The sequence below is a fragment of the Sardina pilchardus genome, chromosome 11, assembly GCF_963854185.1.
Source record: "Sardina pilchardus chromosome 11, fSarPil1.1, whole genome shotgun sequence".
NCBI classification, from domain to species: domain Eukaryota; kingdom Metazoa; phylum Chordata; class Actinopteri; order Clupeiformes; family Clupeidae; genus Sardina; species Sardina pilchardus.
The window spans coordinates 31,507,533-31,520,879 of NC_085004.1; the positions used below are offsets into that span (position 1 = coordinate 31,507,533).

A 13,347-nucleotide genomic window follows, 5' to 3' on the forward strand; every position below is an offset into this window, starting at 1 on the left:
GTTGTGCTTTCCCTGCCAAACTAAGGAATAAGTGGAATACGGAATAAGGTGGAATAAGAATTAAGATGGAATAAGGATTAAGGTGGAATAAGGAATAAGGTGAATATAGTGAGTGAGTAGACCAGTGAACAATTCAACATAGCTTATGTTTAAGGAAACTCTGAATATTGTCAACAATATATGGCTTAGATCAAAATTAGATTAAGATAAATAAAAAAAAAAACAGACTGCACACTGTTCACAGGGCCTTCTTCAAATCAGAGCCCATTTCTCCTTCATCTTCATATGGTACGTGACACTCAGTCTTGAGGCACAAAGAACATTATTCATAATTCATGAGAGTCTGGTAGCTTTAATGTCATTAGGCTACTTCAATGAGGCATGCGGAGGCTTTGAAAAAGCACAGCTGGTACTTCATAATGTGTGTTCGTGGATGGATGTGGCCTGGGTCTGAACGTAACAGCATGCCTCAGCTGACGTGACGTCTCCCCATCCCACTGACAGGTCGTGAGCAGCCAGGGTAAGGCCCTCTTGTTAGAGGAACTGGGACAAAAGCGAGAGCTTCTCCATTACAAGTTTACGTCAACATTAAAGAACAGCAGCGTGTTCTCATTCACCCTCTTTCAACCACCAAATGGAGGGCCAAAAGACATAGTTAGCAATGTGACTGCAAGGTGTGCATTTTAGAGTGAGCTTGTTTGCTTTGATATACATATACATTTTACACAAATACAAAACTGTCCTCACAATCCTCAATGAGGTCACTGCCACGACCTCAACAGAACAGAACAGTCAATTTCACCCGAGAGTTAGTGTAGAGCAACAAAGAGGCCACAAACCTGGCATGAATGCCACCATTTGGGGGAATCATTTAAATGTAAATTTAAATTAGACTCAGCTCTGACATGGTGGTTGGTTCCATTATGTGTTTTGAAATTATATGCCTTTTATTGTCATTACTACTTTAAGACTGATTGGAACTGTAATGGTTCAAAAGTATTTCCTATGTGTTATCAAGAGGTTGTACTAAAAAAACAGACACAGCAGATCCACGCAACTAGCAAGATGTACTTGTAATACTAATCCCACCCAGGATTACGCTCTCAGTTAATCTTGTTCAGCATAACCTAAGATAGCCTCTGCTTTATGAGACCCATGAGGACATTCTACTGACTGAGTCTGAGAAAGTAAACCCAATCAAATCTTAGTAACAATCAAATCCTCTGCAAACAGGTTATTAATCAAAACAAATTCAATTAAGGCCAACCTGTTTAAAATAGGATCACAATAACTCTGAAGGATGCAGAGTAAAAGGGGAACTCCTCAAAGCAGGATGAAGTCACTAACCTGGGAAAACACAGACAAACTTCTGGCAAATGTGAGATTGTCTCTGCAGGTCTGTCTGGCCAAGAGCTCATTCAAGTCCATTACCAATGTCCCTAAAATCCAGGTACCAATCAGAACCGTTGAGGCGGGCTTTAGACGATGACAATACCCCCTTTTTTTTTAATAGTAAAGATTGCTGCTGCCGAGGAACAGTGCTCGTTTGAAGCTTCTATTTCATCGGGGTAACAGAAATTAGGACTACACAAAACATCAAGTTTCTCATACTGACTCCTTATATTGGAATGTGCGAAAATGTACAAAACTTAAGGGATACCTTCTGGGATATCTGCAACAGTGGTAGGCTACTGAAAACGGCAAGTTGAGTATTTAGCAGTGCCTTGGTAGCCTGGCTGACACCAGTCTTTTCTCCAGTATTCAGAGTGGGGTATGGGCAAGGTTCATTCACCTCCCATTTCCAAAAGGGCATCACCGACGGACACCGACTAAAATGCCTCTGAGCGCAAATAGACAAAAGTCAATCAGAGCAACAGAAGAGATGACCAATGCAGAGAGATGGGAACACGTCACATACAGTCCAGCAAGAAGCCATATCATTCAGCCACATTTGAATGAATCGGATTTGAGCATTCACGTACATGACAACATCACCCATGTCCCATAAAGAACTCTAAATAATACTATAATAAAACTATAAATGTCCGCTATATGCACCAACCCAGAGCACAGGTACACTGCAGTGCTTTATGAGGGAAACAGCATATGGTCTAAAAGCATATGGTCTAAAAGTTTGAGAGTGACCAAGGTTAGCAGAAACTTGGGTTAATCATTTGAGAGGTCATCAGGCAAACAAGACCTTAGGTAAACCTCATTGCAGATAAAAATGGGGTCTGTTCATTTAGACTGGGGGTGCCATCCCCAATGCGTCATCTATAGGAATTGACTGCTGATCCAGCTTCTGCTCTAAATGTAAAACACAGGCCTAATATTCACTGGAATTGAATCTGTTTTTGAGGGACATATTTGGTTTAACATTGGCTGAAATAACATTGGCTTCCAAAATTAGTTGTTGTTTTTTTCAAGCTGCAAAACTGAAGCAATATCAAGGGCTAAAATTGAACTGACATATTTCACAGACTTTGGTTAGGGGACCAACTCATGATATGGGCTCTGTGCACTAGCTTGACTGAAGTTGGCAAACCAGTTGAGTGTTTAGTTGTACCACAACATAAGGAATATAATGTACGTGTCTTAATGTGCATGGGCAGCTCTAAGGAGCACTGCTGTTTGCCACTCTGCTCAGCTTCAAGTCGTTATAAAAGTGATTTTAGCTTCCACCTTTTCCCTAAAAACGCAAAATTAGAAGGGAAGGATTTCCCCTTTCTTACTTTAAAATGTTTAATGATGTGTCATGGATGTGACAATATGGATATTAGGCTACATAATGTGAACTTACTAAAGTGAAGACTTTATCTGACCTCAAGACCGATAAACTTGTGTTCTGATGGCATAACTCACCTTAAGGTTTCCAATGGACATTTCAGAGATTATTTGGCTAATCAAACGTAGGCTTAAGCGTTAGCAAAACAAAAATACCTCCAGTGAGCAACATATTCTCTAGAAGCCTAGCCTAATAATGAAATCTAAGCAAGTATCTTCCCATAATTGTCATGCTGCTGTTGTACAGGAACTGGATTATCGTGTAAGCTGGTGAGGGCGTCTGACTTTGCTGCTGGAGCTAACGTATCCTTCTGTTGCAGCTGGAGCTAACGTATCCTTCTGTTGCAGATGTGCTCGGCCCGCTGTGCGCATCTGTTTTACACAGTTCAATTTGAAATGAAGCATCCTACTGTCTATAAAGCTTTACAGCATAATGTGTCAGCTGAAGTGTCAGATCCTCTGTAGCTAATAGCCATAGAGGAAATGAGACACCAGCAATAGGCCTCAATAAAATGTAAATGTTCAAATACACATGTGATTCAAAATCAAATGAGCAATATTACAAATCTAAATGGTAACCTACAGTGCAATATGCACATATTATAACGGTGCGCCACCCCAGGTAGCACACCCATCTGGAGCCTGTGGTGGTTGCTTGTAAGCTGACAAGTGGGGGTCCAGCTACAGTAGGGCCCAGCTACAGTAGGGCCCAGCTAATTGGGTCTGCATGGGTTAGCCCAGATGGGCCTGCATGGGTTAGCCCAGATGGGTCTGCATGGGTTAGCCCAGATGGGCCTGCATGGGTTAGCCCAGATGGGCCTGCATGGGTTAGCCCAGATGGGACTGCATGGGTTAGCCCAGATGGGACTGCATGGGTTAGCCCAGATGGGCCTGCATGGGTTAGCCCAGGTCCAGCAGCTCCAGCAACACAGTGGACCAGTAAACTATAAATAGGCCGATCCTGTAGAATCTGAGCTAGAGTTTGAGGTGGAGCTTTCATAGTTTCTCTCTTCCTGGAAAATACAACATGCTCACAGATGATACTCACATTGCTTTGCGCACATTACACATACTAGCCTATATATATAAACTCATTGGTTCCATTAAGCTGCTGTACTTTCACCTCAGTTACCTCAGTTAACAAATTCAACATAATTACCTCCCAGGATGCTGAACAAGGAGAATAGACAATGAAACCCTGCCCCATTCATTCCCAAAATTGCTCAGATGAAAATTTAACATAAACCCTCCTACACCTTCTATGGCTGTATCTGCCAATCTTGTGTCACAGGGAAATAAATCAGATGACATTTTGTCTGTTGGTCATTGATCAAGTGATCCCCTCTCATTTTCACATTGAAGCAGGTTATTGATTGTGTCCGTTAGCAACTGCACTTTCTGCCTCTCTGCTCCCACGCCATGAGTCATAGACTCTAGGAGCACACAAACAGAGAGAGAGAGGGGCTCTCTAGGAGCACAGAAAGAGAGAGAGAGAGAGAGAGAGAGAGAGAGGGGGGTTCTCTAGGAGCACACAGAAAGAGAGAGAGAGGGGCTCTCTAGGAGCTCACAGAGAGAGCGAGAGAGAGAGAGAGAGAGAGAGAGAGAGAGGGGCTCTCTAGGAGCACACAGAAAGAGAGAGAGAGAGAGAGGGGCTCTCTAGGAGCTCACAGAAAGAGAGAGAGAGAGAGAGAGGGGCTCTCTAGGAGCTCACAGAAAGAGAGAGAGAGAGAGAGAGGGGCTCTCTAGGAGCTCACAGAAAGAGAGAGAGAGAGAGAGAGGGGCTCTCTAGGAGCTCACAGAAAGAGAGAGAGAGAGAGAGAGAGAGGGGCTCTCTAGGAGCACACAGAAAGAGAGAGAGGGGCTCTAGGTCCACTGCTCACAGAAAGAGAGGGAGAGAGAGGGGGGATCTCTAGGTTGCCCCCGTCCCCTGCCTCCTGTTGCCAAAGCTTCCCCAGTCTCCCTCCCTCACTCACCAAACAGACTGCAGAGTGAGGTTAGGAAAATGCTCTACATAAACCACATAGCCACATAGCCACATAGCCACATGTGCATAATGGTTGCCCCTGCAGCTACTGTAACTATTGCTGTAATACTGTACTCACATTAGCAGTAGTGACAAGCATGTCAAGATAAATAGCACAATGTTTGGATAAGATAGATACAGACAACCATAACGAATGCAGGAACTGTATGTGCAACAACAATTTTGTTGCAGAAGAAACAAGAACCTGACACAGTTGCATCTGTACATTAGCTGAATAGATGAGGCCTAATCCACCCCCTCCATCCCCCCACCCATGCCTACTCTTCAACAGTCTCTTCTTTACAATTCAGACAGGACCCTGATCTCTGTTCAGCCTGTCATGCTTTTCATCCCATTACGTAAGAGCAGCTTGCTGCTGCCACATCCCCTGCCAACATCAGACCCCAACCCCCCCCTCCACACCCTCCCCCTCCCCCTTCCCACCCAACGTCATTCACATCAGACTGCTGCTGCGGGAGGGGGGGCATGTGCTCAGCTTTACATAATCTGATCGGGATTGTGAGGGGGAAAGATGGGAAATTGAAGCTGTTGTCATCCTCTCTGGACCAAAAGGAAATTGAGGAAGATATCAACAAATTGGCAGAACCTGATTGAGCACTTGATTGTTGGCTTAGGCCCACATGAGCCACTCTTTTGGTGTTTGATTAGAGAATTTTCTCAAAACAACCAACAAAAGGGCCTCGAGGATTGAGCACAGTGAGATTTCAATTGTGGGGGTGTGCAAGTAGGCTAGACCATGTGTGATTGAGTGCGCCCAAAATCCCTGAAGTAAAATATTTCAAGGATTAAAATCAGCCAGTGAGCCGGCCTCTGAGCCCATGAGCCAGACAGACACAGGGCAAAACTGACCTGTAGGCCACAGGCCAAAACACATTATGGACAACAAAAACCTAGTGATTACCAAAACGAGTGGGAAAATAACGTGTAAGTAGGTCTACCCTTAAATAGTATCCTAGGCGAGCCTGATACTAGATCTATTCGTTTGAAATTTCATTGGCTTGTTGAAAAAATGGTCTTGTTGAAAACTGTTGGACCTTGCACCGACTTCTAGCCTACTGTTATAAGTAAACAAAACATATTGCTGTTTATGCTTTTCATGACAAACAATAGCCTACAGTAGGCCAACTGACGGACTGTATGGTAAGTAGGGCCTATAAAAAGATACCATAGCCTATCTACCTAAACGTCCGCAGGGGGAAATACAAATGGTCGGACTGAGCCACCGACCAGAAAAACGCTGACACTATAGGCTATAGCCTTGCTGTATGTTGACCTATGCTACGTTTAAAAGGTTATTCGGGTGACAAGGCTATATCCACAACAAAACTTAATGTCAAAGTATTTACTTGGAAATTGCATCGGTGTTTGCACTCAGCCTACATTACGCGCCTCAACCGGTGCACGTTACATAGAAGGAAGTTGTTTCGAAATTCACAAGCACGCAGGTCTTACCTGTATGACACCTGCTTCCGGATTGTCAGATGAAGAAACTCGTTCTCCATCTGCCTATCCGGTGTTAACGCGGTGGCTTCCCGCGGCGTCTGGGGAGTCTTGGAGTCATGTCCAGGACAGTCGCGTGTCCTGAAAGTTGCTCTGTCTGCTCCACTGTCGGGCAAGAACACGTCCTCCTCTTCGGCTACATCTTCCAGAGTTGTGGGTACCATGATTGTAGTGGAGTCCGCGGAACTATGAGCCGCACGAGTGGAACTGTCCCCGGCCATATCAGCTGCTTCAGCCATCTGAACGTGTGCGAAACTATCCACAGCTTTGAAACCTAAAACTCGTTCAAGATTCTCAGACAAGAATGTCTGCGTAATAATATAATTCTGAACGATAATTTACAGGATTTACTTGTTTTCTGTTTAGGTTTTCCACCTAAAATATGTGACTGCTTAGCCTACTCTAACTGCAGAGGCATAGACTACACTACCCTCAGCTGGGGTTTTGGAGACCCGCCCCCTCTTCTAATCACAACGGCGTCAGCCAACCACAGTCAATAACGAGAACATAGTAGGATAGAACTATCAGGGCACCAGGTAAATCTCGTCGTGCACACACAGGCTTCGAAACATGCCCAGCCTTGTAACATGCATACTGTAGCCTAGGCTTATCATGTGATCTGTTTAAGTGTGATTTTGTATAGGCTACTTAAATCTGCAATAGAATAGCCTACTTTCTCTGATACTCCTGTTCCTGTCCAGTCGGGATGTTTCCATGTTCCTTAACCACAATCGAATCCTTTTTAAGCAACTGCTGTTTGTGTGTTCTGGATAACCATGTGAGCACCCTTGTTCCGCATCCTCCAGGAAGAAAAGCTCTACTCTGCTCTGAACACGTTAAACCAGTTCAGAGACTGTTGACTTACCATCACCAGATGCCCATTTAATTTCCTCCTGGAGCACGAGCCTGAGACAGAAAACGATGCTACTGATGGTGCAATAAGGTTAAGGCTCATTGGGTGTCTGACTATCATGGGTGCCATTGTTTGGATCATGTCTCTCTCATAACAACTTTGAGGATATAGTGTACACTAATGGAAATGGATATGAATAATATCCCAAACTTTATCTATGATCAACACTTCATAAAAAGAGAGGGGTGAGAAAAAATGAACTCATAACAGTGACAAAGGACCAGAGACTTACAAATTGGAACAATTGATCTATGTTGTCTCTGTTGTTCAATACGGCACAGTAACCCTGTTTGTCACTGGGAAAACATCAATATGAAAGGGCTTTTCACATGAATGGATTGGCACACCACACCCAACATCTTTGAGGAACACAAAAGTTTTGCATGAAAACATGACTGAAATTGACGGTTCATTTTCAAGACTGCTAAATGTGTTTGTGCTTTAAATTAATCATCAAGCATAAAAAAAACTTGTTTTCTTACTCATAAGGAGCTATAGTTGCTTCCTTTACAAAGGTCAATTTACATGTTACATAAGGTGTAGCTGTGCTGCTGGTCATAGGTCAAGTGCAAAGACACATTAATATTCATTTTATACATCTTACATTTTACTCTTGACAATTGGGCATACGTCACCATTATTTAGTTTCTGTTATGCACAGGAGCTCACACTAAGACAGCATTACAGTTTCAATAGGAGAGAAAAATCAATTTACAGACATCAAAGTTCACATTTAGTATAATAAAATAATGACAATTCAAAGAGCACTCTATCAAAAAAAACTAATGCATTATCACATATTGATCAAAGTTATAGATTTGCTTGTGCAGTGCACTGAAATCATACACTTGTCATGTTGTTCTGTTGATCCCGTCAGTTGTAAGGTGTAATGTGTATACATCAAAATATTTGTTGTCATTCATTCATTTATGCTTAATGATTTGGTGGTCAGAGGGGTAGATATACGGTGAAATATGTATTCCTTTTAAAGTGATTTTACCATGCATGTCTTTAGTCTGCTTTATATTCTTGTTATAAATTATGCATTCATAGCCTATATGTACAATGCAAAATAATTACTGTTTAAATGTGGAATTCTAGTGGCAGGTGGAGATTATATTTGCTTGGCTGTTAGATTATTATTGCCTCAGAAACTTGACACTTTGAAATTCTATGGAATTTAGCCCACAATTTCAACTAAATGTGATCTGATTACTGATGTGTTTGCATAGATTAAAAAAAAAAAAAAAAAGCAAGTAAATTCAGTGCCGTAAAAAAGCAGTGCAAGTAAATACACTAATCTGTGCAGTTCCATTCTCTGTGTATGTGCTTGACAGCAGTGCCGTGTCTATTGTGTCTTCTACACAAAGTTCAGGAGGAGCCCTTGTGATGATTGGCAGTCATCACTCACTCCACATCTGCATAGCCAAATGATGAGCCACTGCGCTGGATCCCCTGGGTACAGATGCCCCTCCACACACACACATCCAACCAACTAACCCCCTGCACTCACACAGGAATCGGCAGCAGTAAACAGGGACATTCAGCTCTCTACAGGATATCAGAGGTGAATAAAATAACTTGTGTTATTATGGTGGAGGGACATTTTTATGACACATCACACATACCATAACCCGTGTTATTTGACTGAGGGGCCCCATTCAGATGTTGGGGTGAATAACATGCGTTATTTAACTGAAGGGCCCCATGCGGATGTCAGGGGTGGACTTCACTCAGAAGCTTGGGCTACAGAGCCCCTGGGCAGGGGCCCAGTAGTGTGTGTGTGTGTGTGTGTGTGTGTGTGTGTGTGTACCCCTGGGCCTGGGCCCAGTAGTGTGTGTGTGTGTGTGTGTGTGTGTGTACCCCTGGGCCTGGGCCCAGTAGGCCCGTTCAGTAATCCATCTCTGTGCATCCACTTCATCCACATCCACATTAATCTTCTGTGAAATCAAGATTGAGTGATTTATTAAAAGAGAGCCAACATCATGTGAACTCAGTGACAACAAAACGCACTGCACATTTTTGTACTAAACAACATAGGCTACAGAACAGGTGAACCACCAGAATCTTTGTCATCATCTGAACAGAAATTAGGCTACTGTAGGTCATTGTATGCTGGACTTAATGACTGAAATAAACCTAATGTGTTTGCGAAAGTAATCATGTTTACTGATTCATTTTTGTGCAGTTTTATTTCACCAAATCTGAACTGTTATGTTATATGTACCTACGGTTAAGAATATTACTATTTTGAATTTACAAAAGTAAAGGATGGTAGTCAATGGATACTTTTATGGAACACTAGGCAGACAGTCATGTAAAGCTTGGAACTAGCTATGTGCAGACTATAGGTCACTGTGTTGATGAAAGCAGTGCACACGGAGACCAAGTACGGCCATAAAGGCCCCAGAGCCCGGCCCTGCAGGGTCGTTATCAGGTGCAGGGATGCCAGGCCCCGCAGGGTCATTATCAGGTGCAGGGATGCCAGCTGCTGTGTGTGGGAGTGACGAGGGTCGCGGTGACACCAAATGTTGAGTCACAGCTCAGATCGTGCAGTCAACACATACAAATGCTTTTGATGATGCATTTTATGTTTTCATGTGAATGTTTCTGGTTGGCTTAACTTACGAATACGGTATGTAGTTGTTATATGAATAATTGGTTCTGTGATACAAAAGAAATGTCACTCCATATTAATATACTGTTTGAAAATGCTTGAACAGCATTACCTTTATTATTTTCATGCTTGAATGGCTTTATGTCTGTTTGTAAACTGCCAGGATTAAACTGAGAAAATGTCCCGAATATGAGCATAATGCCAATCAACTGACTATGTACTGTCTATGGTGAGGTACAAAACACTGGTGTCACAGACTCAAAGACACAAAGGTCATTCTCTGCTATTTATATCGGCTTTGATTGGACACCAACTTGAAAGGCCAAAATGCAAATCGCCAAGCTATTATCAGTGAACTGGATCCAGCCTATCTCCGATCTTTCACCTGGCGTAGGCTGCTGTACAATATGCTACTGTTTGAGTCATTCAACCTGACAATTCTTAGACAAATGTAGTGTGATAATAGAACTGGACCTTACTAGTAGTGGGCTCTTGTATCACAGAACCTAGAAAGAGCACGTTAGCAGTGATGCGGTGCTGCCCATGCTTAGGCTGCACACTGACCTGCACCAACATACTCAGCATGCTGGTTCATCTTCAGTCCACACATGTGCGGTCATGTCCAGATCAGCCCAAAACAATACATTATAGAAATATGACCTCGCCTAAAAGATGTTTCTGTACTGACTTATGTGTACTGTATATGTTGGCCACTACACAACACAATAAGTATCCTGATGGTTTGGGGAGTGTACAGTATCGTGTGGAAAGACTGACATCCAGTGGCAGCATAATATAACTTCCATGTTCAAAAGCTCACAATGAATCCGCTTGCACTCTGCATAAGATATGATGTGTTATGATTATGGTGTGATTATACATCACACATCTGCCTTCATTGTTTTTAATCAAAGAAACAAGCAGGTAGAGATTTTTTTTAAAAAAAGGTGATAACACTGAACACTGTGTGGACAGATAAAACAGGCCACAACTGGGTATGAATGCTTGTTGGGATAACCTCTGATAAGATATTAGCGTTGCTTGCTCTTTAGTTATTTCAGTACATGTTCACCATTTCAAAGTTACTCTGCTCTCTGGTGTCAGCTGCTTGTTCAGCCATCCCCTCCCCTACTGTACCTCTGATCTCATCTGCGGGTGTTGGCAGATTGTTGCCCCCCTCCCCATCAAATAGCCTAACTAATTTTATGCACAAATGAACAAGAGAGAGTGTTTGCTTCTGCATTTTTTATATTGCTTTAGTCTAAATCTACAGGACAGGAGACAGAAATATAATGAGAATGGTCACAACAGAAATTCATGCACTTTCAACAGCAATGGTACGAAAGAACTGAGACACAGGCTGCTCTCAAAAGATGCCAGATGAATACCAAAATACATCAATACATTACAAATACAAAAATACATTCTCAGTATTTACAGTAAAGACTTCACTTGCACATATGTACAGAGGGTAACACAAATGTAATGTCAGACATAGAAAATTGCTATGGAATGTCTTGGAAGAAAGGTTTACGTACTGTAGACACAAAAAGTGGCGTATCACTCTCATTTGGCATACAAGTTTAAGGTCTTTACTTTGTCACCATGACTGGGCAAGTTAGCTGTTTTATAACATTTGAATAAAACATCATTAAGGGCACAGTCCATAATTCCACACTAACATACTCTAGGTGTACTGTATCTTCACGGCTCTGGTCGAGTCATAACCGTGTTATATGATGCTATATGATGACTAAATTGGATAATTGCACCTTCCATTGTTCCTGAAATCATAATGGAAGTGTAATTATCAACAATCTTTTACCAGAATCATGGACTGTGCATATAAGATGTATGTGGACATTTTTTTCAAGAATTTAGGTTATGCTTTCCCCTGGTAAGCTTGCGCAGAAGTCATTATGGACAGTGTTCAACACTATTGACGATACCATATAGTGAAACTCATACACACATACAATCAGGAAATGGTATCGTACAATGGCACAGAAATTTGACAAATAGTGTAATTTCATTTTTGTATAGCCAAATACCCTTCTGACATTTATGACAATTTCATCTCTAATCCATAACATAAATGTTGCTATACGTCTTTGTGCAACTGAAAGGAAACAAAAACATAATTTTTGCTCAGTACAGTGCTTTGCTTTTGGCCACTGTGGTGAATTACAGGCATAATTGAGCAGGAAAAAAATCCTCCTTCAAAATTAGGCAACCTGGGTATTCAGAATTCATATTTAAATACCATAAAAATAATCAAAACACATTTAAAAAATATACATAACTATAGAAACTATTATAGTTAATTACTTATATGCTTTGAAGCACTCTATAAAGTGTTTGTCAAGGACTTATGTGTCATTTCCCAAAAATATGGTTATCCCTGAAAAGTTTTGAATCTGTCAAAGCTTCTGGGTGAGATAACATGTACCAACATGTAGACGAATTATGAAAAATAAAAAACTGGGTGATTATAGGGGTATAATAAAAAAAAAATTCAAATAGTAGTACTGGTTGTTTACTTTCTGAAAGATTTAGGAATTATTATCTTGCTACATCAACTGGGAGAAATCAATTAACCCATACCTATGTCCGTATGTACCACAATCATCCTCTAGCCAATGTGTGAGGAGAAAAATAACTTCAGAATTGAATCGGTGTCACACTTAAAGACTGTAAATTGAGATAATTTACTCAATTGATAAATGGCAGTCTTTATGTGGTCTGGCTAGACTAATATGGAATGGCTAGTCCTAGGGAATGCGATTTATTGTTATCAAATAATTATTTAATTTTTTACAGTTGATTGTCCCTGTTCCTTTGATTCTAATGCTTATACACAAATTATTTTCTAACAGAAATAAAAATTCAACTTAAGTATTAAAACATGACACTATTATTTTCATAGATACAAAACACACAATACTTTTTTTTTCATTGCATAAAATAAATATGCACTTTTGTGATGCAGACAATACTTACATATATATTACAGGTATTATATTTTCCATAAAAATACCTTTGACTGCTGGACAGTTATGACATTACACCGCTGAATGTATTGATAGAACTTAGATAATTGCTTCACTTTTTTTTTTGTTGCATAAGATAAATATGCCATTTTCGATGCTGACAATACTTACATATTTTACAGATGCTATACTTCCCAAAAATACCTCTTATAATTTGAAAGATATTGGTAAAATAAAAAAAAAATAAAAAAAACAGGTGTTTGAGGAATATAATAATAAAATTATTTCACCGAGGAGACAGAAGGCACTTAAACAAACTGGAATCCAACACATTTCCCCCATGCAGGCATGAAATAAGTGCAAATAGTCATTTAAACCAAAAAGTCCATTGTAGTATGTGTGTATGCAGTTGAAATGATGGGTTTGAGAAAAATAACATCTCAAAGACTGCAACATATATGAATGTCCAACCATAGTATACTATAGATGAATTAAACTA

The 13,347-nt window shown here is 41.0% G+C and overlaps 1 protein-coding gene across 2 annotated transcripts in view; it reads right to left on the reverse strand.

Moving 5' to 3' along the window:
* Positions 1-6,695, reverse strand: part of dgkza (diacylglycerol kinase, zeta a) — a 122,631-nt gene extending 115,936 nt beyond the window's left edge. For both annotated transcript variants that reach the window (XM_062549993.1, XM_062549992.1), the window contains exon 1: positions 6,281-6,695. In XM_062549993.1, the coding sequence (XP_062405977.1) occupies positions 6,281-6,567 (287 nt within the window). In that variant the 5' untranslated portion in view covers positions 6,568-6,695. The remainder of the gene's footprint in view (positions 1-6,280) is intronic.
* Positions 6,696-13,347: the final 6,652 nt, after the last annotated feature.